At 39.2% G+C, this 23,006-nt stretch overlaps 1 protein-coding gene across 1 annotated transcript in view; it reads left to right on the top strand.

The window, feature by feature from the left end:
• The window catches only part of Jmjd1c (jumonji domain containing 1C), a 129,596-nt gene that overhangs the window by 46,202 nt on the left and 60,388 nt on the right, over positions 1-23,006 (top strand). Inside the window, exon 3 of the mRNA XM_032889267.1 lies at positions 13,422-13,535. Coding sequence (XP_032745158.1) covers positions 13,422-13,535 — 114 coding nt within the window. The remainder of the gene's footprint in view (positions 1-13,421; positions 13,536-23,006) is intronic.

Below are 23,006 nucleotides of genomic sequence, written 5' to 3'. Positions count from 1 at the left end.
CTGGTTGGTAGTTTTGGACAGAGAGACATCTGCAAGAAGGCATCTTTCTATCTGGTGTCAGGGTTTCTCCTCTTAGGACTTCACACTTGTTAAAGACCACTTTATGAGTCACAGCTCCACATTGGAAAATGACTTGCTTCCTAATGTATGCTTATTGATAAGGTATTTAAAGACTTTTGTCTTTAAAGTCTTTAAGAAAGTAATTAAGCAAGCAGAGTAACATCTGCCAAGAGAGTTTTAAGTTCTGGGCTGAGGGGTGTACTCACTTTGGGCCAAGTGTTTTTGTTGTTTTTGTTTCTTGAGACAGAATTTCTCTGTGTACCTTGGCCTTCCTAGAACTCCTTAGACCAGGTTGGCCTGGAACTCACAGAGATCCATTCCCATGCCTCTGCCTCCTGAGTGCTGGAAGTAAAGCCATGCATCCCCCACTGCCCAGCATGAGGGCCAACTCTTTCTAACTAGTAAAAGTTACAAAATTTAGTTATTTTTCAAATAAGTAAATTAATACCCTGTTATTAAAGGTGTGGGGGTGGTGGTGGTCAGAGATTGAGTGGTAAAGATTGCGTGCCCTGTTGAGCCTTCTGAGGCAGGGTTTCCAAAGCTAACCAGGCCTCAGATGCAGCCGCAGAGCGTTTCAGAGGTGAGGGTTGCTGGGCCCCACACAATCACTGCAGGCTGTGGGAATGGTTAGGAAAACTCCTTGTGTGAAGGTTCTCCAGATATCTGGGAATTCACCTAAAATTGTGGCACAAAATATTGACTTATGGGGCTGGGGATTTAGCTCAGTGGTGGAGCGCTTACCTAGCAAGCGCAAGGCCCTGGCAAGGCCCTGGGTTCGGTCCCCAGCTCCCAAAAAAAGAAAAGAAAAAAAAATTGACTTATATATTTCTGGGAAAAGCCATAGTTTTTATCAAATTCTCAAGAGGGCTGGAGTTGTCCAATATGCTAATGTTAGAATTGCCCAAGAATTTGTTAAAAGTGTAGGTGTCTGCCTCACTCTCAGAGGCTTTCTGTCTGTAAGTTTGCTGCATGCCCAGGAATTTGCATTGTTAACTATTTATAATTCTTAGGGATGGTCAATGCTACTGTACAAGAGGACTTTTTGTTTTTTTAAATAACTGTTCTTGGCTTTGGCTAACAGTATAGTTTCAGCATCAAGTTCTGGCAGGAGAGTAGCTCCTTCAGAATCCTTACCACTATTAACAATGATAAATAGAAACTCACTCAGTCTGTTTGTCACTGTGAAGGTGAAGAAAACGTAGGTTTGGCAAAGGAAGTAGATGTAGCCGAGCAGAAGCGCACAGGAGTATTTTAGGATTGACCCGGCCAGCACTGAACTGCAGGAAGAATCGCTTCTTCAGACCCTCTTGCTTTGCCGTAGAAAATGCTTGTTTCTCGCCCTGTAAGCTTAAGGTCATGGGTTCAACCCCAACTTTAGCAAACAGGGCAGATGGAAAGAGACACTTAGACTTTTGGGCTAATATTAGCAATGTAGCAAGTGACCCCTCAACTTTGTATGTATGTGTGTGTCCGTCTGCTGTCTGTCTGTAAAGTGCTCAGTGGATACTCCGATGATATTTGTGGTTTTTACACTAAATTTTATAAATTTAAAGTAATATTCATGTTTAAATGACAAACTACTGTATAAAGTTAATATGTGCCCTAGTATTGAGAATCTCTGAGATAAAGAAATCTTAAAAAGCAGATAGTCAAATATTAGTACTTGGAAATGGTTCAAATGGAATAAAGTGCTTTAAATCCATAGGAATCATGAAACTTTTTCCCCTCTCAACTGCAAGAAAACTAGGATTATGGAGTCTTTATTCATGAAGTATCTAATTGTGAAAAATTTCTCATTCATACAGAAATAAATTTAATACTGTGTGCATCATTAATCTCAGCTTCCTCCTTTCTAGTTAGCTCTGGGAACCTACGAATTTTTTCTCTTTAGAAAAAAATGTACTTCCTGAAACTGCTTGCTGGTTCATGGCTGACCTGGGAGCCTGAAGTTTGAGGCCTGTCTGGTTTACGACCCAAGTCCAAGTCACCTGAGCTAGGATGAGACTTTTTCTCAAGGAGTGAGAAAGGAGTTGATAAGGTCTTATTTCTGCGTGTGTGGCCTTTGTTAAAGGAAGTGGGTGATGTTTTGTGCGTATTTGTTGAGTTTTAGCTTGTTTATTTGTTTTCTCTGCTTTTTCATAATACAGATTCCTATTGTGCAACACATCAAATGAATTATTCCTAGGTTGTAACTGAAAGAAGCACTTTAGTGTCAGAATGTCTGGTTATGTAAAGTTCTCTTTTCTGCTACTTTATCAGGACTTGGAATTATATGATTGTTAAAATATTGGCATAAATTATACATTTTTAAAGGCACATGCTTGAAATTTTGTGACTTGTTACGTTATTATATTTTAAATCTAAATACTGAAGATAAGTGACCACTGTCATCTTGAATGTATTCCTTTTTTAAAATTAGAAATAGTTACTGTGACCAGGCAGTGGTGGTGTATGCTTTTAATCCCAGCACTTGGGAGGCATTGCAGGTGAACTTCTGTGAGTTCGAGGCCAGTCTGGTTTATAGACTAAGTTCCAGGGCTACACAGAATGATCCTCTCTTAAAAAAAAACACACAGTAAAATAAAATAAAAAATACTGTGTTATATCATGAAATGCAAAGTGTGAATTCTTTGTACCTTTTTTTCAATTGAAAAATTGAGCTTTGCAGAGTGTTGTTGGCATTAGAGGTTTTGACCCACATGGAGGTAGGCTACAGGAAGAATAAAGCCTTTCTGACGTGGACTGCACAGGAAGCAAGGTTTTTCCAGATAGAAAAGCAGTAAACCAGTACATAAATTGATGCCTTACTCCAACCTGGTGGAACATAAAAGTGATTGGATAAATTTGGAAAATACACTTTAGTGCTAGTTTTCAACTGAACAGGGCAAAGATGTTAGTCATAGAAACATAACGACAGATGACCTTCTGAGGATGTACTCTTGGCTCAAGGGCATTAATTTACGATTAACTTCACTTCATTCCCATTTTATAATTATTACTAGTTTTAATAGCATTCTCCGCATGTGTGGCTGTGTTAGTTTCATTGTGTAGTATTTCTCATTCCCACCAATTATACTTGTTTTTTCACCATTAAGAGATAAAAGATCTGTTAATCATGGAGGCCCCATCCTGAAAGTTTTCCATGTAGTTTTGTTATTAAAACAGCTTTTATTTAGCATAATACATTTTAAACTAGGATTTTGCTGTTTTGTATATAATGTATGAAAGTGCAGCAGTGTTTCTGCTCGTTTGCAGTCGTGGTGCTTGAAAGTATGACATAATTGTGTTATTTGTACTCTTAAAGCATTAAGTAATTAGAGAAGGAAACTATTAGAGCCTCAAAATAGTTTATAAATGATTATCTACATGAAAAGTTTGTAGATTCCTTTTTTCTTTGCCTTTTTAGATGGGGGTCTTTCAGCGTAGGCCTGAATGGCCTAGAACTCACTATGTAGACCAGGCTATCTTTAAACTCAAAAGCTGCGCCTGCCTCTGCTTTCCAGCGCACTCTGCCTTTGCTTATTAGTGATGTAAAGTTTGGTTGGCTCCTTTCTGTCTCCTTCACATATGTGCATTGGCTTCCTATTTTCAGACGCTATAAAATGCTTCCACATGAGTTTCTGGAAATCAAAGATTCTCTGATCCTATCCTCAGGTAGCTAGAAATGTGAGGTGTAGATACAGGACCTCTGTAAGGTTTTCTTTTTGAGGCAGGGTCTAACTGCAGTGTCGGCCTTCTGAGTGAGCTTCACTGCCCCTGCCTGCCACCGGAACGGTTAAAGGTGTGCGCCATCTTGTCCTGGAGCTTCTCTTTGTTCATTTAGGGGTTGTTGCAGTTGTTTTTTGTAGTTCATGTTTTTTGAGACAGGTTGTCACTGTAGCCCAGTCAGGCCTGGAATCTAGTATGTATGAATTTAGTGGTCATACGTCTTTCTGTCCCAGCCTCCCGGGTTCTGGGATTTTCATAGGCATCTGCTCCCATGCCTTGCTGTGAGCTTGAAGATTGTTAGAAGCTCAATGAAGGATGCACACCTCAGGTTAACACTGCTGGTGGTCACTATCTGTAGGATAGCATCTAGCTTGACGCCTTCTGCTGGATGTGTTGGTTAAAAAAATGGTTAAAGCCGGGCCTCCCGTATCTTAGTTTCACATTTCTCTATTTAAAGTTCAAAGGTTAAAGTTTAATACTACAGATGGCAGAATACTTTGCTCTCCGCCGCCCCATGTCTGCAGTCCTGAAAATGATATACTTACACTGTAGTATGTGTCAAAAGCTCCGCCCCCCAGGATCCTGGGCTAAGGCAGTGCTGCCTCAGCCTGCATGCAACCTTGTAGAGAAGGGAACTCAGGAAAGCTTCAGTATGGGGGCAGGAGGACCGTACTAAGGGTACTTCTGGAAGAGAGAAGTCTGAAGTGAGAAACCCTCTCTGGCATGCGCCTTCTTCGCCTTCCTCGTATTCAGAAGGCCTGAGAGGCTGGAGACAGAGGTCAACATAAAGTCTGTGAGGTGCTGGGTTTGCTTCTCTGGTCCTAAAGAGAAAACGACTAGGAGGAGAAGACTTTAAAATTACAGATCTAGCAGTAATAGAGAGTTTGAAAACATCATTAGTGTAAATCTTTGACAGGATAGCTGCGTAATGACAAGATGGCCTGGACACTAGGTAGAGCACAGCTGTTCTCAGGGACATAGTGAGAGTGGGAGAAGTTAATTTCTAAGTTACTATCCTTTATTTAAGTCACCGATGTCTATGTCTTCTGAAAATGCCATGAATTATGCTAGAAAAAGAGCTTTTCTTTCATTTATTTATTTATATAGAAATTTATTTAAATAAAAAGATTATTTATGTGAGTGACTGTTTTGTCTTTCTGCACATCTGCATGACAGAAGAAGGCATCAGATCCCATTATAGATATTGCTGAGTCACCTAGTGGTTGTTGGTAATTGAACTCAGGAGAGTTCTAGGAGAGTCAAGCTATGTAGTTGAGACCCTTCCTCAATTAGTCTATCAATCACATGAATGAATGAATGAATGAATATTAAATTAGAAAAAACACCAAAGACATATTAATAGGAAAAAAATAAGTGAACAATCCTATCTAGAAAGAACCAGAAGAGCAGCCGGATCCCCTAATCACTGAGCCTTCTCTCTACCCCCTAATTTATCTTTTTATCATCGAAACCAAGCACATACAACACCTCAAATAGACTGTTTGAGTGAGTGTACTACTACCACTTAAGGGTGAGCTAAGTGGTTTGTTTGTTTGTTTGTTTGTTTGTTTGTTTGTTTTTTAATGTATATGAGCACACTGTAGCTAGCTGTCTTCAGGCACACCAGAAGAGGGCATCAGATCCCATTACAGATGGTTGTGACCCACCATGTGGTTGCTGGGAATTGAACTCAGGATCTCTCTCAAGCCTGCAGTCAGTGCTCTTAACCGCTGAGCCAACTCCAGCCCTGAGTTGAGTATTTTTGTTTGTTTTGTTTTGTTTTCAATCTCTCTGTGTGAATTCACTTGTGTGTGTGTGTGTGTGTGTGTGTGTGTGTGTTTATTTATGTGTGTTTATAGAGGTCTGGGTTGATATGGGGTGTCTTCCTTGATTGCTTTTCTACCTTCTTCAGCTCAGGATTTCAGTCAAACCCAGGGCTTACTAATGTAGGATTACCGGGAACCACTATGCCTACCTGCTGTTGGCATGGTTATAAAGATCTGAACTCAGTAACCCTTGCTTGCTTTTTTAATAGCTGAGCTAACCTCCTAGCTAAAAGGAGTGAATGAGTCCACTAACCCTAGAAACACAGGTAGCATTTAAGCAATATCCTGCAGTCTTTGCACTGTGTGCAGGATCTGTATACATTAAGTAATGAAATACTCCATTGGGTATTTATTATGATACAGGAATTTTGTGCTTCTATACTTTCATAGATATATAGAAACATGCTACACTGAAAAATATTCATCAGAATCTAAGGCCATCTCTGGTTGAGGTTCTTTCTAGATAGGATTGTTCACTTATTTTTTTCCTCTTAATATGTCTTTGGTGTTTTTTCTAATTTAATATTCATTCATTCATTCATTCATTCATTCATTCATGTGATTGATAGACTAATTGAGGAAGGGTCTCAACTACATAGCTTGACTCTCCTAGAACTCACTATGTAGACCAGGCTAACCTTGAACTCAGAGCTCTAGTGGCCTCCACCTCCTGTTAATGTTTGTTTGTTTTAAAGTCTTTAATGCTAGGATATTGAACAGAGAAGAGGTTCATCTCTAGTATTATCCCCTTGAGTATCACCCTGTCAGAAGTTTTTGATTGCTGTTCGTGGGGTTTTCTGGTCTTTAATTGTTGGAGAAATCACCAGGATTTCATTCTTCCATATGTATAAAGGTGTAGTTTACTTTTAAAGGCCAAGCTAAAATGCAACAAACAAAAATGTCCATTTAACCTTAAGTTTCATTTACAACCTTCTTATATTTATTGAAAAGAACAAATTTTCTTTGAAACATCAGACAGTGTGCCTTCCTTTTAGCTCCTGTTGTTGTGTAAGTTCTCAGCTCTGTTGATTATTCAGCTTGTAACCTGGAAACCAGCTAAAAAGGAAGGAAGCCAGATGTGTATTTCTGGGCCCACTAGAGTAGCTTCCTCTTCCTCTAGCCTGGTTCAGCAGCTAGAAAAGGCCTCATATCCTACACCAGAGGGCAGGGTGGGGATTGATTAGCCCTTCATCTGCGCCTGATTAGAGTTTTTTATTCCTGATAAATTGTAAAGACTAAGAGACTCAAGGAGACTTGGTTAATTAAGCCTGGGTTAAACATGGCAGCTTTCTGGGTCGTCAGTTCACTGTTTTTGTGTGTGTTAGAAATTTGTCAGATTACAAGAACAAACATATTAATGTATTTTCAAATATTTTAAATCGCAGTTCAACATTTAAAGGTACTCTGTTTGTCATCAGCTTTTTGCATGTATCTCTGAATCTTTGTTCTGTATCAAGAGTTGTCTAGCTAAGTTCTCTAGTGATGACTTTTGACTTTTTTCCACCTAGATATAGTCTGAAATATGTTTAGGATGATAGTAGTGGCGTTAGTTGTTTTGATTTTATCTTGGGTTCAGGGATGGCTGACAGGCAGTTGGGCAGACTGTGGTTCTTTGTGCTGTTGCCCTGTGGAGGTCTGATAGCACGTGAGCAGCGTTTCAAAGGCCTGTCGCATATGTAGTTTATTATTACAGGATCTGTTCTGAGAAATAACAGACTTGCGTTATTATGTACTTTAGACTTCTTTTTTAAAGATTTATTTATGTATATGAGTACACTGTAGCTGTCTTCAGACACACCAGAAGAGGACATCAGATCCCATTACAGATGGTTGTGAGCCACCATGTGGTTGCTGGGATTTGAACTCAGGACCTCTGGAAGAGCAGTCAGCGCTCTTAACCACTGAGCCATCCCTCCAGCCCCTATTATGTACTTTACATTTTAGAAATGTAGTATAAAAGTATTTAGCTATATGAGCATTCTTTGTGTTGTTCAGGACTTACAAAGAGATTGCCATGTTTGCTCAGTGTTAGTCCTTTGCAACGTATGTGACCTGTTCTTTTCCCTTCCCATGTGTTTTCTATGTCATAGGAATGAGTTATTAGGATTATATATTGTGATTTAATCTTACTTGACAGCATTAATATAATACTTTATGCTAAAGTAGCATTTTAGTACCACCTATCACCTATAAAGCATTTTATTTTAGCACCACCTATGCTCTAAACTAAACCATATTTTCTCCAATACTTACATAGCCAACGCCTATTGCTTCCTCTTCATTCCCATTCTTGGCTTTAGGGGTAAGGTTTCAGCAATGCAGGGGTTGGCCATAACTCCACGTCAGTCCCCCGTCTCAGCCTCACAGTTAACGTCCAGTAAAGCTCTTTCTTGTTTTTATTGCATGCGTTCATAGTATGTTTCTTATGGGATTCTTTCAATGGACTGAAAGCATTTCAGGTAAATCTTAACAGTGAAGCCTCTCTGTGTGAGAAGCTAACATTTTATGTTATAAAGATTTAACATTTGATTATTCTCACAAATGAGTGGTGATGACCCAGTGTTTAGCATGGAGCCACAAGTCATATTATGTATCTGGTCCTTGGGTTCTTGAGAAGCTTCTGTTTATAAAGTGAGAACACACTGTCTTGGTCCAGAAAGAAACACATATGAACACATGTAATTTTAAGCCTTTTAGCACTTTTATTAAAATTAAAATGCCACACACAGGGAGTGATAATATTAGCCAATGTAACAAAGGTGTCATTTGGATTATAATCAGTTTGGTTCAGGTTATATCTTAGCACGCAGACCTTTTGTTCAGACAGCTCACACCTCACTTCCGGTGAACTACATTTCAGATGCTCCATTGCCACACTTGCGCAGTCACTCACTCCACTCAGTCCTGTGCAGCAGTTAGGAACCAGTCCGTCCGTCTGTCTGTCCGTCCGTCCTTCCTTTCTTCCTTTCTTTTTTTCTTCTTCTTTTTTTTTTTTAAGTAGGGCGCTTCTGAGATACTTGTTTATGTCATTTTGTTTTACTTCTCTACACCTATTTATATATCTTCTTGTGACAGTGTTATGGTTGCCCTAGCTGGCCTTGAATCTACAGCATCCCCAACTGTGTGTTGACATCACAGGCCTGCATCTCCATTTCCAGTGCCCAGCTTTTTCCCTGTCTTCTCTTTTCTGGGGGTGGGAGTTGGGGGGTTGGATTTTTTCTTTTTCTTTTTTTCTTTTTTTGAGAGACAGGTTTTTAGGCTAGGCTTTCCTTAAACTCCCTAGGTAGCTAATGATGACCTAGAACCTTATTTTCCCAAGTCAGGGAATGAACCGGAAGTGAACCATTAACACTCGGCTTCACAATTAGTAAAACTTACTTTTCTCAGAAGTTTTTTTAAAAATCATTTTAGGACAAAATAAGTTTTTCTTTTGCCTTTGATATTATGATCCCAGCCTTTCTCCTTTCCATTCCCTTCCTTCAAACACTCTTGTATTTCCTTCATCTTCTAAGCCTTCTTGCTCTATTTCAACTTTATGGCCTCTTTTCATTGTTATTGCAGGAATATGTGTATGTGTGTATTCCTAAATATAATCTGCAGTCTGTATAATATTACATAGCAAAGTAATTTCTAAAAGCCCAAGCTACACTTTTTAAACGTAGTATAATGGTACTCTTTATTTTTGCCAACTTGATATTTACAATTTTTTTAGTTTTTTTGCTTTCTCACTTTGCTAATTCTGGAAAGCAAAAACTTCGTATTTGCTTTTCGAAGGCGACGGTAAACTTGAGCTCTTCGTCTCGCCACTAGTCTGTCTTTGTCTGTTGTTAAAATTATGAGCCAGTCTCTATGGCCGCAGCCAAATGAGTAATCACCAGTAATGTGACTCGTGCTGGAAGTGACTCCATCAGCACCTGTGACGGGGGATTAGTTACAGTTTACAGAGCACCGCCTCTTCCCTTCTCTCGAGTGCCCTAAGCCAAGTACTCATTCTCATTTGGGTGTCTGCGCTGTTGGAAGCTACTGCCGTGTGTTTCCGTGCAGACAGTACAGTGGGAAAACTTCCTCTAGCTCGTGGATGGCTGTTCTCTTTATTTGGAGTATCTTGCTGGTTATGTAAGCGACCTCGGGAGAAATTATCCTGACCCAGATCGGAGGATGCGGTAGTGCTTCAGCTGCAGGATTTCTTCGTCGTTAACACCACAGTGCTGATGACAAAGAGCAAGTTGTAATCCTCATCACTGCCAGGGCTGAGCCGGGCAGACTGAAACCGTCATTTGCTGCTCGCAGGCTTGTTAGGTTACAGCCTCTGCTTCGTTTTGTGGTCTTGGCTTTTCTTCCTATACAATGACGGCGCTGCAAGTGAGCTCAGAGACGCTTGGTTTGAAAGCCATTTGCCTGTGATTGTTTTTGAAGACTAAAGAAGTATTTATGCTCGATTAAAAAAATACTGCTCACGAACAAAATGAAATGTCAGCTATATTTACTGACCTTTAAAGCCTTGGCTTGGATTGCTGAGATTTAAAGATACTTTAAAACCTCAAGAACTAAGTACGGTTCGTATTTTTCTGCTCCCTTTTCTTTTGTCTTTATTACATTTGGTTTTGCTTCTTAGCCTTAGGAATTGAGGTCATTGCCTTTTATAGTTCTAGGCTCAGCATTCTGAGTTTTAGGATTTTTAAAACTGTTTAGAAAGAGGTTTACTGTGTTGACGATAATTTATAACACTAAAAATTAATTTAAAACTAGAGCTTAATTGTTTGGAGTATTTTGGCAGATGTGTTTCAAGTTAGACGGTGTTTTAAGGGAACTAGGAGTATTTGTCTTGTGAGGGTTTTCGAGTTTCCTTTTTTTGGTGCTGGTACACACCCCTCCCCCACCAGCTTGTTTTCTAACAGTATCGTGTTTTCAGTGACCTGCTGGGTGGGAATTTGGACTTGGTTCTTTCAAGTAGCGCCAGTCTTCTCTCTGTTTTGTAGGCTAAACCTTGACTTACAAACGTGGCCTAGATAGTTTTAGTTTCATTATTTTCCTTTGTTAAGATCTAGACTTGTATTTTTGTACTTAATGAGCTTAATCTTTTTTTTTTTTTTTAAACTCTGAAAAGGGAATTGTTAAATGTTAACAGGAGATTGTTGGAAACTCTGGCGGTAGACACAAACCCCATGGATTTCCTGTTAAGTACTAAGTGGTGAGCTTTAATGTGTTTCGTCTGAGCAGCTGAGTTGTATTTGAGACCTGTAGATGATTTATTTAAAAATATTTTTCGGGGAGGGCTCATCTGTTGACCTCTTCCTCATGTGAATGGAATGTGGCGCAGCGTGGAGCCCCAAACAGGATCCAGTTGTTGGGGCATTCCTCCTATAGCGTGGTGGGCCCTTCTAGAAATACAGGCTCTCAGCGGGGTCAGTTTTGGCTCTAGGCTATTTTTAAAGTTTGGTTAATACTAACAGATGACCTTAACTGAACACCGAATCCCCTAACAAAGTGGAAGAAGTATTTTGTTTCAACTAAATGCTCGGTTTTAAGTTAGTGTCTTTCACTTGGGTTTTCAGATTCAAGTCCTTTGTGATTAGGGCCATATTCTGCTGGGCTTGCTTCCCCTTAGGCTGAGGAAGTTCCTCACAGAAGTCTTTAGACTCTTGAATTAGTGACGCATGAGTTCTACTTTACATTCCAGTGCACCTACAGCAGAGAAGCCTTTCCTATGGATTCACTGTTAAAGCTACAAAATCCATTTGTTTCCATTTTAGTATGAACCTGTTTAATTTTTGAAGTGTGTTAAGTACAAAAATTACCATGGTTACATAGTTGATTTGCCACTTTAAGAACTTTTTAACAGGCACTATAAAGTGTCTCTGGTTGGTGAGGGTGTTGTGTGAGGCTTAAATGTAGCTATACAGTGAGTGTCATGTAAATCAGCCTTTCCGTTTGCCAGATTTACCAAGGACTGTCAGCTAAATACCTTCAATTTTGAGGAATTATGTTATCTAGAAATTAAACCCCATTCTAAGTTAACTGAAAGTAATTTAAATTATGTTAACTTGCTGAATTTAACCCCTAGAGTTGGGTCATCTTGCAAATAGGGCTCTCGAGAAGATCTTCACAGGAAGGGTTTTGGTATTGTAAAATGACTGGGTCATAGGAAATGCAAAACACCTGCATTCTTTGCGTAAGAAAAAGGTACTTAGGACTAATTTCACTAGTGTCACGTCCTGCTAAACTGAATTGTCTTTAGTTACTTTTTTTTTTTTTTTTTTTTTTTTTGGTATAATTTTGATGCTTTGGCCTGAAGTGTTTGGAAAAGAAACAAATAATGTCCAAAGATTGAAAGTCCTCTTGAGAAGGAGCCAGTGTTCTCTCACTTACCAGTGCTAAACAAATATAAGTATAACATGAAAAGTTTCCATTATAGAAATAAGCTAACTTAATAGCTATCATGTTCACATATTTCATATAATCAGATAATAGAATTGTATGAAATGTTAGGGATCTAGGCCCAAGAAATAGAAAATATTGGTAGCAGGCAATGATAGATATATAGTTAGTGTGGGAATTTTCTATTTTGAAAATTAATTTCTCATACTAAGTACTTTGAACATCCAGTACTTAAGGCTAGCCCAGGACATAGTAGAAAGTTACTGTAACTAGGCTCAGTTATCATAAATGGTAAAAGTGAATGCAAGGCACAGAGTCTGTTTTGGTTTTGGGGTTTGGTTCTAGAGACACTGAAATTTTTAAATATTTTTTTCAAATAAAGAAAATGTTATTTGCTGAGGAATTCATTGTTATATTAGTTGAGTAGAAATGAGATATGTTTAAAATATAGATTCTAATGAACCCACTAAAGTCCCGTTAGGAATTTTCTTTAATATAGAAAATTAGCTCTTTGAGAACCTCCTCAAACTAAAAAAAATCTTGACTTTTTTTTTTTTTTTTTAAAAACAAGAGTATTTTGCATTTCTTTAAGACATAGTAACTACAAGAACAGGTGAACAGGCGCCGCATGGCTTTAGGAATCCTGGAGACATTTACTGTCTTGGTCAACAGCTCTGCTTTGTGTCCAGAGGGAACTCAAGTTGCCCTGTGGTGAGGACTCGTTTGGTGTACATATGTGCAGTGTAGACGCAGTTGTTTACCTGCATTCTCAGGTTTGGTTGTTTTTCCTAGGACAGCCACAGTTTCTTAAGGTGGTAGAAGTTTCTTCTCATTTCAGAGCTTTTAGAACAAACAGTAGTAGATAGATGAACGCATCAGTTCTTACTGAACCTGACTGCTAAGAATGAGACTGTCACAGTCATTTAAGGACACAAACATGGTGCTCTTCCTTCCTCCCTCTAACTTTCCCACCTCCTGCTGCAGTGTGATCTCAGACTGGCTTTAACAGTGCTGGTGGGGGAACTGTGGTCACTCTCTGACCCCTTCCTGCTGCCCTCTGCTCTCATTGAAGTGGCTGCATCTGTATTTGTTCTTGCAGCACGGCAGGGGTGAGGTTAGGTCAGATGCTTTCTGCCCAGTTAAAATCTAAGTATTAAAACTAGACTAACTTCTCTAGTTAAGAGGAAAGGGACGGGGTAAATGTGTTTGACTTCCTTTCATTTTCTCAGGGTTAAGCAGAAACATATACATGTATGCTTGGTAGTCCCTTTTCAAAAATAGTTTGTACCATAATACAGTTTAATTATTTTTTATTGATTAAAAATACTTATGGTTGAATAAAAACATTAGGTTATACCATTGTGACGATATTTAACCATCATACTGCTATGCACACTTTGAGGATACAACCAGAAAATAACCAGTAGAATTTTTCTCTTTTTTTGACAGACCTTCAAACCATTGGTTGAAAATAGTATACCAAGTTCTGTCACTGCGGTAGAGTTCCTTATCGATAAGCAAGTGGATTTTTTAACAGAAGAGAGTGCCTTTCAGCTATACCAGGTAAGAGACTACACCACTTGTTCATTAAACTAACTTTATTCACATTCAAGCATTTTTAACCGTTGCTTTATGTAACACCTTAGGCATATGGGGAAGTACGGGCATTCATATATTTTGAGTAGAACATTACTTAGCCATAAAGAATTTGTCCTGAGACTTTGCTGTGAACCAGGACCATTTTGGCTGTTGCTAGGATTACAGGAGTGAACACAGCAGCCTTGGACATACTGCATGTGAGAAAAGAGTTGTCTAGACACCAGTATTACTTCTGTTCATCCTGGTTCTCTAAGGTAAAGGACTGGACCTATCTAGAAATGCATTTGAGGGTTTCTTTTTGTTTTGCCATATACTTGTTTTTTTGTTTATGTGGTTGTTTGATTTTGTGATTTAGAATTAAACCCAGTGTTTTGAGCAGAATAGTCACTTGCTTTTCCAAGTTTCACTGTTTTTAAAGAGAAAATTTTAAGTTGTTATAAAATAATAGCTTAAGTAAATGCATTTTAGGGGGAAATGTGTTTTCCAGTAGACACTTAGAGTTAAATCATGTTTAAAAAAAAAAAACAAAAACTTGTCACCACTATCATGGTGATTCATATCTATAATCCTGGGACGTAGGAGGCTGAAGTAGGAGGATCTCATTCAGGGCCAGCCTGGGCAACAAAGGAAAACTGTCTCAGAAAGCAGAAAAGTGTTTTTGTGGGGGCAGGAGATATGTCATCAGTTAAGCGCTCTTTGGGCTCTTGCAAAGGAGTGGAGAAGTTCCCAGCACCGACAGGAGGCAGGTCACAAGGACCTGTAGCCCAGCTGTAGGGAGCTGATGCCCTCTTCTGGCGTTGGCTGGTTCCTGGCATGTGGAATATATAGCTGTGATAAGTAAAATTAAGTCCTTTGTATTTTAGCAAAGTAAAAGATAATAATAACCTATTTTTATTAATCTTCTTGTTTATTGCAATTTTTAAAATAAAAATGTTTACATTACTTTTATAATTGGACTTTAGCTTCAGTATTTCAAATATATACAAACACATTTGTTGCAGATACTTTTCTATTTAAATGTCTAAGTAGTACTACGACTAACTGGGTTAAAGAAGAAATGGTGAAGGTGTGTTGGCTTTTTTCCTTGTAGAGAGTAGAGAGTTGATGTTGTTTCCACGGGAAGAACAAGGGGGGCTTGCGGTAAGGAGCTGTGCTGAAGTTGTAACAATAAGGGGCTGGAATAGGAATTGTTTCCTATTTTGAACCTTACATAGATTTACATTTTTCTTTTATTGTTATTTCTCTTTCTTTACACAGTGTAATTATTATTTTGTTTTATTTTTTTGGTACTGTTAGCTTTTATTTTTTGCTTACATTTCAGACTAAAACTCATAGCAAATTTCAATTTAGTAATAGAGGTGTTGGAACTTTCTCCGTGAGTTTTAATTTGCTTTTGTAAGTGCTGTCTCCTTACTATAGGCCTTAGTATCTTTTGTTTTTCCCCTAAAAGTTATCTGATGTGCATCTAGATAAGATAAAGGCTGTCTCCACCTCATAGTGGCTTTCTCCTCTGCTTTTATTATTTGCACCATGGGAATTCAGCTTGGATCTGAAGTATAATAGTTAAATGCATACTACTTTTAAAAGTAAAGTCTCGGTGGCCTACCTGCTTGGTAAGAACTATGTGCTGACACTGGTAGGCTACATGCCCTCACCCACCGAACGTTTAAAAGCTTCTTTCAGATTCTGGTTATTTGTTTTCTTTTTAATAAAAACAAAAGCATAGGAGCTGAACGTTTATACAGTCTGTTGAATTGTTTGATTGATCTTGTTCAAAAGTGATCTAGACTGTTTTCCTAGTAGATACATGTAAACAGACATCTGAATCAGACAGATTCTGTATCTCTGAGAACTGAGGTGATTCTCTGAAGTTGACCCTTTGACATTTAATAATTATTGTTTCCCCCCAAAAAAATGTTAGCCTAAGAGTACTTGACTTTTAGAACTTGTTAGTTTTATAAGAAAGTTATTATTTACAAGCGTTTTCCTCTCCTCCGCCCTCCCCTTCTTTGGAGACAAGATTAACCCTGTGACCCCAGACAACCTCTGAGCCTCCTGCTTTAGCCTCCCCACTGCTGTCATTGTGCATTGTGAGCAACCTCACTGATTACAGTAATTCTTTAGTTTCTTATGTAAGTCTTGTTAAACATCACCATGCTTTTCTGAGTTCATAGCTATGTCTGTGAAAAGACATATTGACACAGGTCTGACATGGCGTAACCTCCCTTTTCCTAATTACTCAAATGTGTGAAATAGTGGCTTCTTTCTTTTTTTTAAATAAGAAAGAATTCTTTTTTTTTTTTTTTTTTTTTTGTAATCCATTATCCAAGCAGTACCTTAAATTTTGGCTTCTTTTACTTCCTGACATTTCCGGGTTGTAAAAGATAATCAGGTTTAAGTTGAAGGAGTTTGAATGCTTAACTAGCTTGCAACTTATTGTCACATTTTTTTCTGACATTAAATTTCATGAAGCTGTTTCTTTTTAATCAAATTGGAATTATACTTTAATAATGATGTAGGTAAAGAAGAGAGGTGCTTATCTCTTCTTTAACAATGTGGGGTTTTGTTATGGTTTCAGGTTTTGTTTTTTTGTTTTTGTTTTTTTGTGTTTTTTTTTGCATATAAGTTTTAGTCTATAGCAATGAGATTGAAGTTTCATATTAAACTATTCCAAAACTAATACCCCTCACCCCAACTCCTGAGTTCCCAATATTCTGTTCTGTAGCAATAGGCTCACTTCAGTTGGCTTTAACAGTTGTACAGGCTTCTGCCCCTTTTAATTTTATTTTTTTTACAAGTATGATTGAGCATGCAGTGCCTGTGGAGGCCAGAAGATGGCATTAGAGTTCCTGGAACTGGAATTACTAAGGGTTATGAGCTTTGTGAGTGCTGGCAATCGAGCCCCTGTCTTCTGTAAGAGCAAATAGTTTTCTTAGCCACTGTACCATCTTCCCTGCCCCCAAATCATCCAAACACACACAGGAGCAGGGAGCACATAGACACAGTGTAGAGAGATTGTCTAAGAGGATGCTCAAGAGGAAGTGTTCACTTCAGGTCACTGCTGTGTATTCTACCCTTTGAAAGGACTCAGTATGCCAGATAGCAGATTGCATATATTAAATTATTTGCTCTGGTCAGTTTTTAAGTGAAATGAAATTGGATGTTTGCAGTATTTTGGAAAGAGTGTTTACTGGGGAGAAAAAAAAATTGAACCAATACTTCACAGACAGTACAGTTAAACGCTTTGTAATTAGAGATCACGTTAGCAGCAAACATCTTTGGCATTGTTAATTTTACTTTGTTTTTCTTTTCCTGTGCTCACAAAGGAGTTACTTCCTCCACTTAGTTTTCCTGATCTTGCCCAGCTGAAGCATGGGTGGGGGAAGGGCAGGGGAAGGCAATAAGGAGCTCTGCCACTCCAGGTTTTTGCAGGGGGTGGAGGTGAGTTGAGTGGGGGAGGGGAGAGCAATTGCTTCTGTAGTTGAAACCTTTTGGTTATATTAGAGTTGATTTTGCTCTACTTGGATGTAGTTACAGAAGTCTGCTTTTTCCCACTAAGTGTGACTGCACTGGTTTTTATCAGAGTTTGCATGGTAAGAACAGAGCATTCAACTTGTAGCGTGGCTTTGAAATGGCTTGTTGTGATTTGGCGACCAGCCACGCACACCCCTGCAGTTTTCAGGTTGGTCGCTTCATGCAGGATGTAGAGGAGATTAGTTTCTGACTGAAAATTGTATATTACTCATCAATTATATGGTTTGATCTGCTTTGATAGTCCAATATTTTTCAGAGATTCCAATCCTCTGCTTTTTTTTTTTAATTTAAAATAGCCCCCCCCCACACACACACACTATCCTGATACAGTTGCTTCTCCCTCTTCCCATCTGGGTCTGCCCCCTTTTCTGTCTCATTAGAAAACAAACCAGTTTCTAAGGGATACTAATAAAAATTTTATAATGCTAAAATAAAATTATTTTATTTTGTCTCATCCTACAGTGCTGTTCCCTGTGAGCCCTGAGGGGAGGGATTTGAGGGAGACATTCCATTTAGTGTTCCTGAATATTCCGAGTCTCTCTCTCTCTCTCTCTCTCTCTCTCTCTCTCTCTCTCTCTCTCTCTGTGGATCTCTCTCTCTGTGGATCTCTCTCTCTCTCTGTGGATCTCTCTCTCTGTGGATCTCTGTATTGGTTCTGATCTGCTGCAGGAGGAAGCCTCACTGATGGCGAATATGTCAGTACAGCAGAATGTCATAAGCAGTCATTTGATTTCGTTTGTGTATATTTCAGGAAGCTTCTGCTGTTACTGACTTTCTGTAGTACCCTCAAATGGTTCTTAATTTTAGCTGTCCTCCCCTCTTCTTTCTCTCTTCCTTCTTGTTACAGGCTGTGCCTTTCCTGTCCAGCCACAACTACCTTATTTCTCTTTCCCAGGGAGATCTATTTGTCCTCCGTAGTCCGTTACTCTGTATTTAATCTCTGTGGTTCCACGATTGTGGCTTGTTTATCATTGACTCAACAGCTTATATCCACATATAAGCAAATGCATGCCATATATATCTTTCTGCGCCTGGGTTACCTCACTCAGGATGCCCTTCCCCCCCAGTTCCATTCATTTGTCTGCAGATTTAATTGTTTTAACAGCTAAGTAATATTCCACCCCATTACTCCATTATGTAAGTGTGCCGCATTTTCTCTCACTCTTCTGTTGAAAAGCATCTAGTTTGTTTCCAACTTCTGGCTCTTATGAATAGGGCAGCCCTGAACATGCTTGAACATTTGTCTCTGGCACATGAATCATCCTTTGGGTACTGGCCCAAGAGTGTTAGATTGATCCAGTCTTCCCGAGGAACCTCTGTGCTGATTTCCACAGTGGCCGTGCAGGTTTTTAGTCCAGGCCATGGAGGAGTGTTCTCTTCCCCCACATCCTCCCCAGCCGAGCTGTCACCATGTCAGATCTTAGCCGTTCTGACAGGTGTAAGGTGGAATCGCAGAGAGTTTTGATCTGCGTTTCCCTGATGACTAAAGGTATTGAACAGTTTGAAGAAGTGCTTATCAGCCACTTAAATTTCCTCTTTTGAGAATTCTGTTTAGATCTGTCCCACAGTTTTAATTGGATTGTTTTCTCTTATTTGTTTGTTTTTCGAGACAGTATTTTTTTTTTTTTTAATGTAGTCCTGGCTGTCCTGGAACTCACTCAGTAGACCAGGGTAGCTGGGAACTCTCAAGAGATCTGACTGCCCCTGCCCCTGCCCCTGCCCCTGCCCCTGCCCTTGCCTCCAGAGCCCTGGGATTAAAGATGTGGGCTTCCACCACCTTGCTATGTTTTCTTGATATCAAGTTTTTTGAATTCTTTATAGTTTGGATATTAACCTTGTATTGGATGTGTAGTTAATAAAAATCTTCTATTCTGTAGGCTTCCACTTTATCTGATTTACAAAAGCTTTTTAGCTTCATGAGGTCCCATTTATTAACTATTGATCTTAGTTCCTGTGCCAGTGTCCTGTGACCGGAGTTCAAGGTGATTCTGAACTTTCTCTTTGTCAGGTTTAGTGTCTCTGGTTTATATTGAGGTCTTTGGTAGCCATTTGGAGTTAAGTTTTGTGTAGGGTAATAAGTATTGATTTGTGTGCATTCTTCTACGTGCAGCCTTCTAGTTTAACCAGAAACAATTCGCAGAATGTAATCTTTTTTTCCAGTGTGTGTTTGTAGTTTGTTTTTTTTTTTTAAGGTGTTGTAAGTGTGTGGATTTATGTCTTGACTTTTCAGTTTGATTACACTGATCAGCATGTTTGTATCTGTGTTAATACCATAATATTTTACTATAGTAGTGCAAACTGGCATGAAGATGTTGATACCTTTAATACTTTATTATTCAGGACAGTCCTCTGCTTTTAATTGTAATTTTAAAAATGAGACCAAGGACACTAAGCAAAACTTCTAGGTAGCCTGGTGTGCAGTGGCGGTGCGTGTCTTTAATCCCAGCACCGAAGAGACAGAGGCAGGCTGAGTTTCAGGACAGCCAAGTCCTTCCTAAATATTTATGAACATTTTGCTTCTTTTTATACTCCTTTCATCTGTTGCATATGAGTATATAGTGTAAGACTTGGATGTTTTCTCTAGCATAAAGTATAGACATTTTTGACTTTAATTATTATCTTTGTATTTGACATTCTGGACCATAATAAACTATTAAATTTAGAAACTATTAAATTCTTGTGCCACCACTTTTCTCCTTGCAGTGTATTAGCATTGAGTCATTGCACTCAGTGTTGCTGTCGCCACAGGGGCTATAGCACAGTGGGCTGGTTGGCGGGGTAACCAGAGACTTCTTTGGTCCTGAGCTAGAGAGTGCTCACACACTTAAGAGAAGTCTTTGCTTGTTATTTATGATTGTGTGTGCATGTCAGCCATGTCTCTCATGTGGAGGTCAGAGGAGTTGATTCTCCACTATGAGAGTCTGGAATTCTGACTCAAGTTGTCAGATGGCAAGCCTGTGACCTGATGTCTCTTTATTACTTTACCTTTTAAACGGTTCTGGTATTCTGCTTCCATTTGTGCCTGCTGCCTGTGGAGGCCAGAGAAGAGTCATTCCCCCAGGCCTGAGGTTTCAGGGGCCGGTGTTCTATGTGGGCACACGGATCAAATCTGAGGCTTATCTGCTGAGCCCCGCCTGCCAAGAGTCTTCATGTGTGTTTGCAATGGGCTGCATCTGCAGATTGGTAATCTGTATTCTTTCAGATCTTGCACATGCTAGGCAGGCATTCTACCAGTACCCCAACCTGTTTCAACCTATAGTTTTCCCAGCATTTTTATGACTTAAATTGTTTGAGATTTCCGAATATCCTAAGGTAATTGTTACCTAGCACAACTGGTTTACTAAAAATAGTCAGACAGTTGCCAGGGTGAGGCAGCAGCAGCTTAGGAGGTGTAGGGTAACGCTCATTTGTTTCTTAGGAATTTCTGCCACTGTCATTGTAGAGTTTGGAGTTGCTTTGTAATCGGGAGAAAATTCAAGTGAAGTAAAAACTAGTCTCTGAATAGCCAAGGAGGAAAATTAATGAGTGGTGTGGTTAAAACTAAGCTATGCTGTGCTTTCTTGAATTAACTAATCAATATAAATGGTATACTGGCAACGAAACTCCTAATAATTTATGAGTAGATTTATTCCTCAGTATACCATGATGGTGTTAGTTCACAAAAGAAAATAAACAAGATGTTATATTACCTTAGAGGGCTAAGAAAATGACTGGCTTTTTAGAACTTACTGTTTGTTTTGTTTTATTTTGTTTTCTTTTTCAAGACAGGGTTTTTCTGTATAGCTCTGTCTGTCCTGGGACTCTCTGTAGACCAAGGTGGATTCAAACTCAGAAATCTACCTGCCCCTGCCTCTGCCTCCTGAGTGCTACGATCAGTGGTATTCACCACCATGCTTAGCCTTGTTTTTTCAGACTAAAAAATGTTCATCCAATTCATAGTACAGTTGGTCTCATTAGAGTAGTGATTCTCAGTCTTCCTAATGTTGTGGCCCCTTAATACAGCTCCTCGTGTTGTGGTGAGCCCCCCCCTCAATAAAATTATTTTTGTTGCTACTTCATAACTGTAGTTTTGTTGCTGTTATGAGTCATAATGTAGATATCTGATATTCAAGTGGTCTTAGGTGACACCCCTGCCCCCCAAAGGGTCATTTGACAACTCCCCACCAGGGGTCATGACCCACAGGTTGAGAAATTTTCATTCTATAAAAATTCCAATCAGAAACAGAGATTTGACCTGGGTCAGAGAGAGGAAGCTAAATTTATTTTAAGATACAACATTTGGGAGTTGGTATTAAAAGAGGTATTTTATCAAACTCCCCTTTTGTTTTTGTAGACTCTTGTTAAGTAACCCAGGCTGGCTTTCAACTTGGAATCTCCCAGAGTTCTAGGTTGGCAGGTATGGACCAACAGCTGTAGTAAAGTGAGGCCAGTCTGGGAACAAAGACCCCATCTTCCCAAATGAAAAGAAATTCCTTGAAGTAAACTTGGTTAAAGAGTCAAAAAAACTTAGTGAGGGCATTAGGGATGTGAAGCCAATAGAAACTAGATTGTCAGCCAAACTAGAAAAAGGTGTGTGTTTTTAGTAGTATACATAATAACTACATCTATAGGGCCAGATAAAAGAGGGAAAAGATTGTGCAGTGCACTTACCAAGTCAGTATAAAAATGATGTGTCTTATCAGAGGAATGCTGGTTATTGCAATATGGAAAGGAACTGACTGACTGACGCTTTGCTGTAAAGGTTGAATACAGGCACAGTGGTTAGCAGCAGTGGTTTCTATGTCTTACCTGTCGGTCATGACTTAAAATCTTGACTTGCAAAAGAATCAGAAATTTCTATATAAGTAGTTTCCACATTTATAAAATACAGGCATATCATATACATCAGGGTTGTTAGGAGGGTTAAAATGAAATTTGTTAAACAGCTTCTCACCTGCTTACTAAGGTAGCTGTTTCTTTTCAGCGTGGTGTGGTGTGCTCACGTCTTTCAGCATGGTGTGGTGTGCTCACATCTTTTCAGCGTGGTGTGGTGTGCTCACATCTTTTGAGTGGTTCTTGCAGCTCTCTTCTGCCGCCATTCACACACTTGTTGGGCGTCCCTTCACCTGCCTGCCCACTTTCATGTTTTATTTGTCTTCCTCAGAACGTGTACCATTGTTTCTTTACTCAGCAAGTTTCTTACTGCCAGGACAGCCCATTATCAGTGTCTAATTACAGAACGCATTTCCTCCAGTGACCTTTGTTTTCCCTAGTCTGCTCCTTCTCAGTGGCAGATTTAGGTTAAGATTTCATGGTGGCTATTCTCTCTCTCTCTCTCTCTCTCTCTCTCTCTCTCTCTCTCTCTCTCTCTCTCTCTCTCTCTCAGATTTTTCTGTTAATACTTGTTATCTTTCTAAAGTATGCTAGACCCACACCTGTAACTTCAGTACTCTGAAGACTGAGGCAGAAGGAGCTTTACTTTTGGCCTGGGGAAAACCTTTAAACGCTGGATGCAAGAGTTCTACTAATGACTTTGAGGTTCCTTCCTAGCACTGTGAACTTGCTTAAGGTGGAAAAAAAAGTAGCCATTTCTGACCAACAGTAACTCAATCAAATTAAAAAACTGTAATTGGTTAGTCTGAGAGAAGAATTTTATCTAAAACTGGGTTTATCTCAAGAAGAAACGAGTTACAGAGTACTAGATACAAGTGAGAAGTCTGTTAAACTAGAAAACAAAGACTGGCTTAAACAATTTACTGAGAGCTTTTTATCCTGTTTTTCTGTGGTTTCTAATTTTATTTTGGCTGGAAGCATCTCCCTTTTCCATTTCCAGTGTGCATTCATGCTAGCATTTCAGTGAGATGTAGAAGCACTTTTCTAAAATGAAGTGAGTCCAGTTCGAACACGGAGGCTGATGGCATA

Source organism: Rattus rattus, chromosome 18 (assembly GCF_011064425.1).
Source record: "Rattus rattus isolate New Zealand chromosome 18, Rrattus_CSIRO_v1, whole genome shotgun sequence".
In the NCBI taxonomy this organism is placed as follows: Eukaryota; Metazoa; Chordata; class Mammalia; order Rodentia; family Muridae; genus Rattus; species Rattus rattus.
Note: the sequence above shows the minus strand (reverse complement) of the source record. Positions and strands in the feature narration are given on the sequence as shown.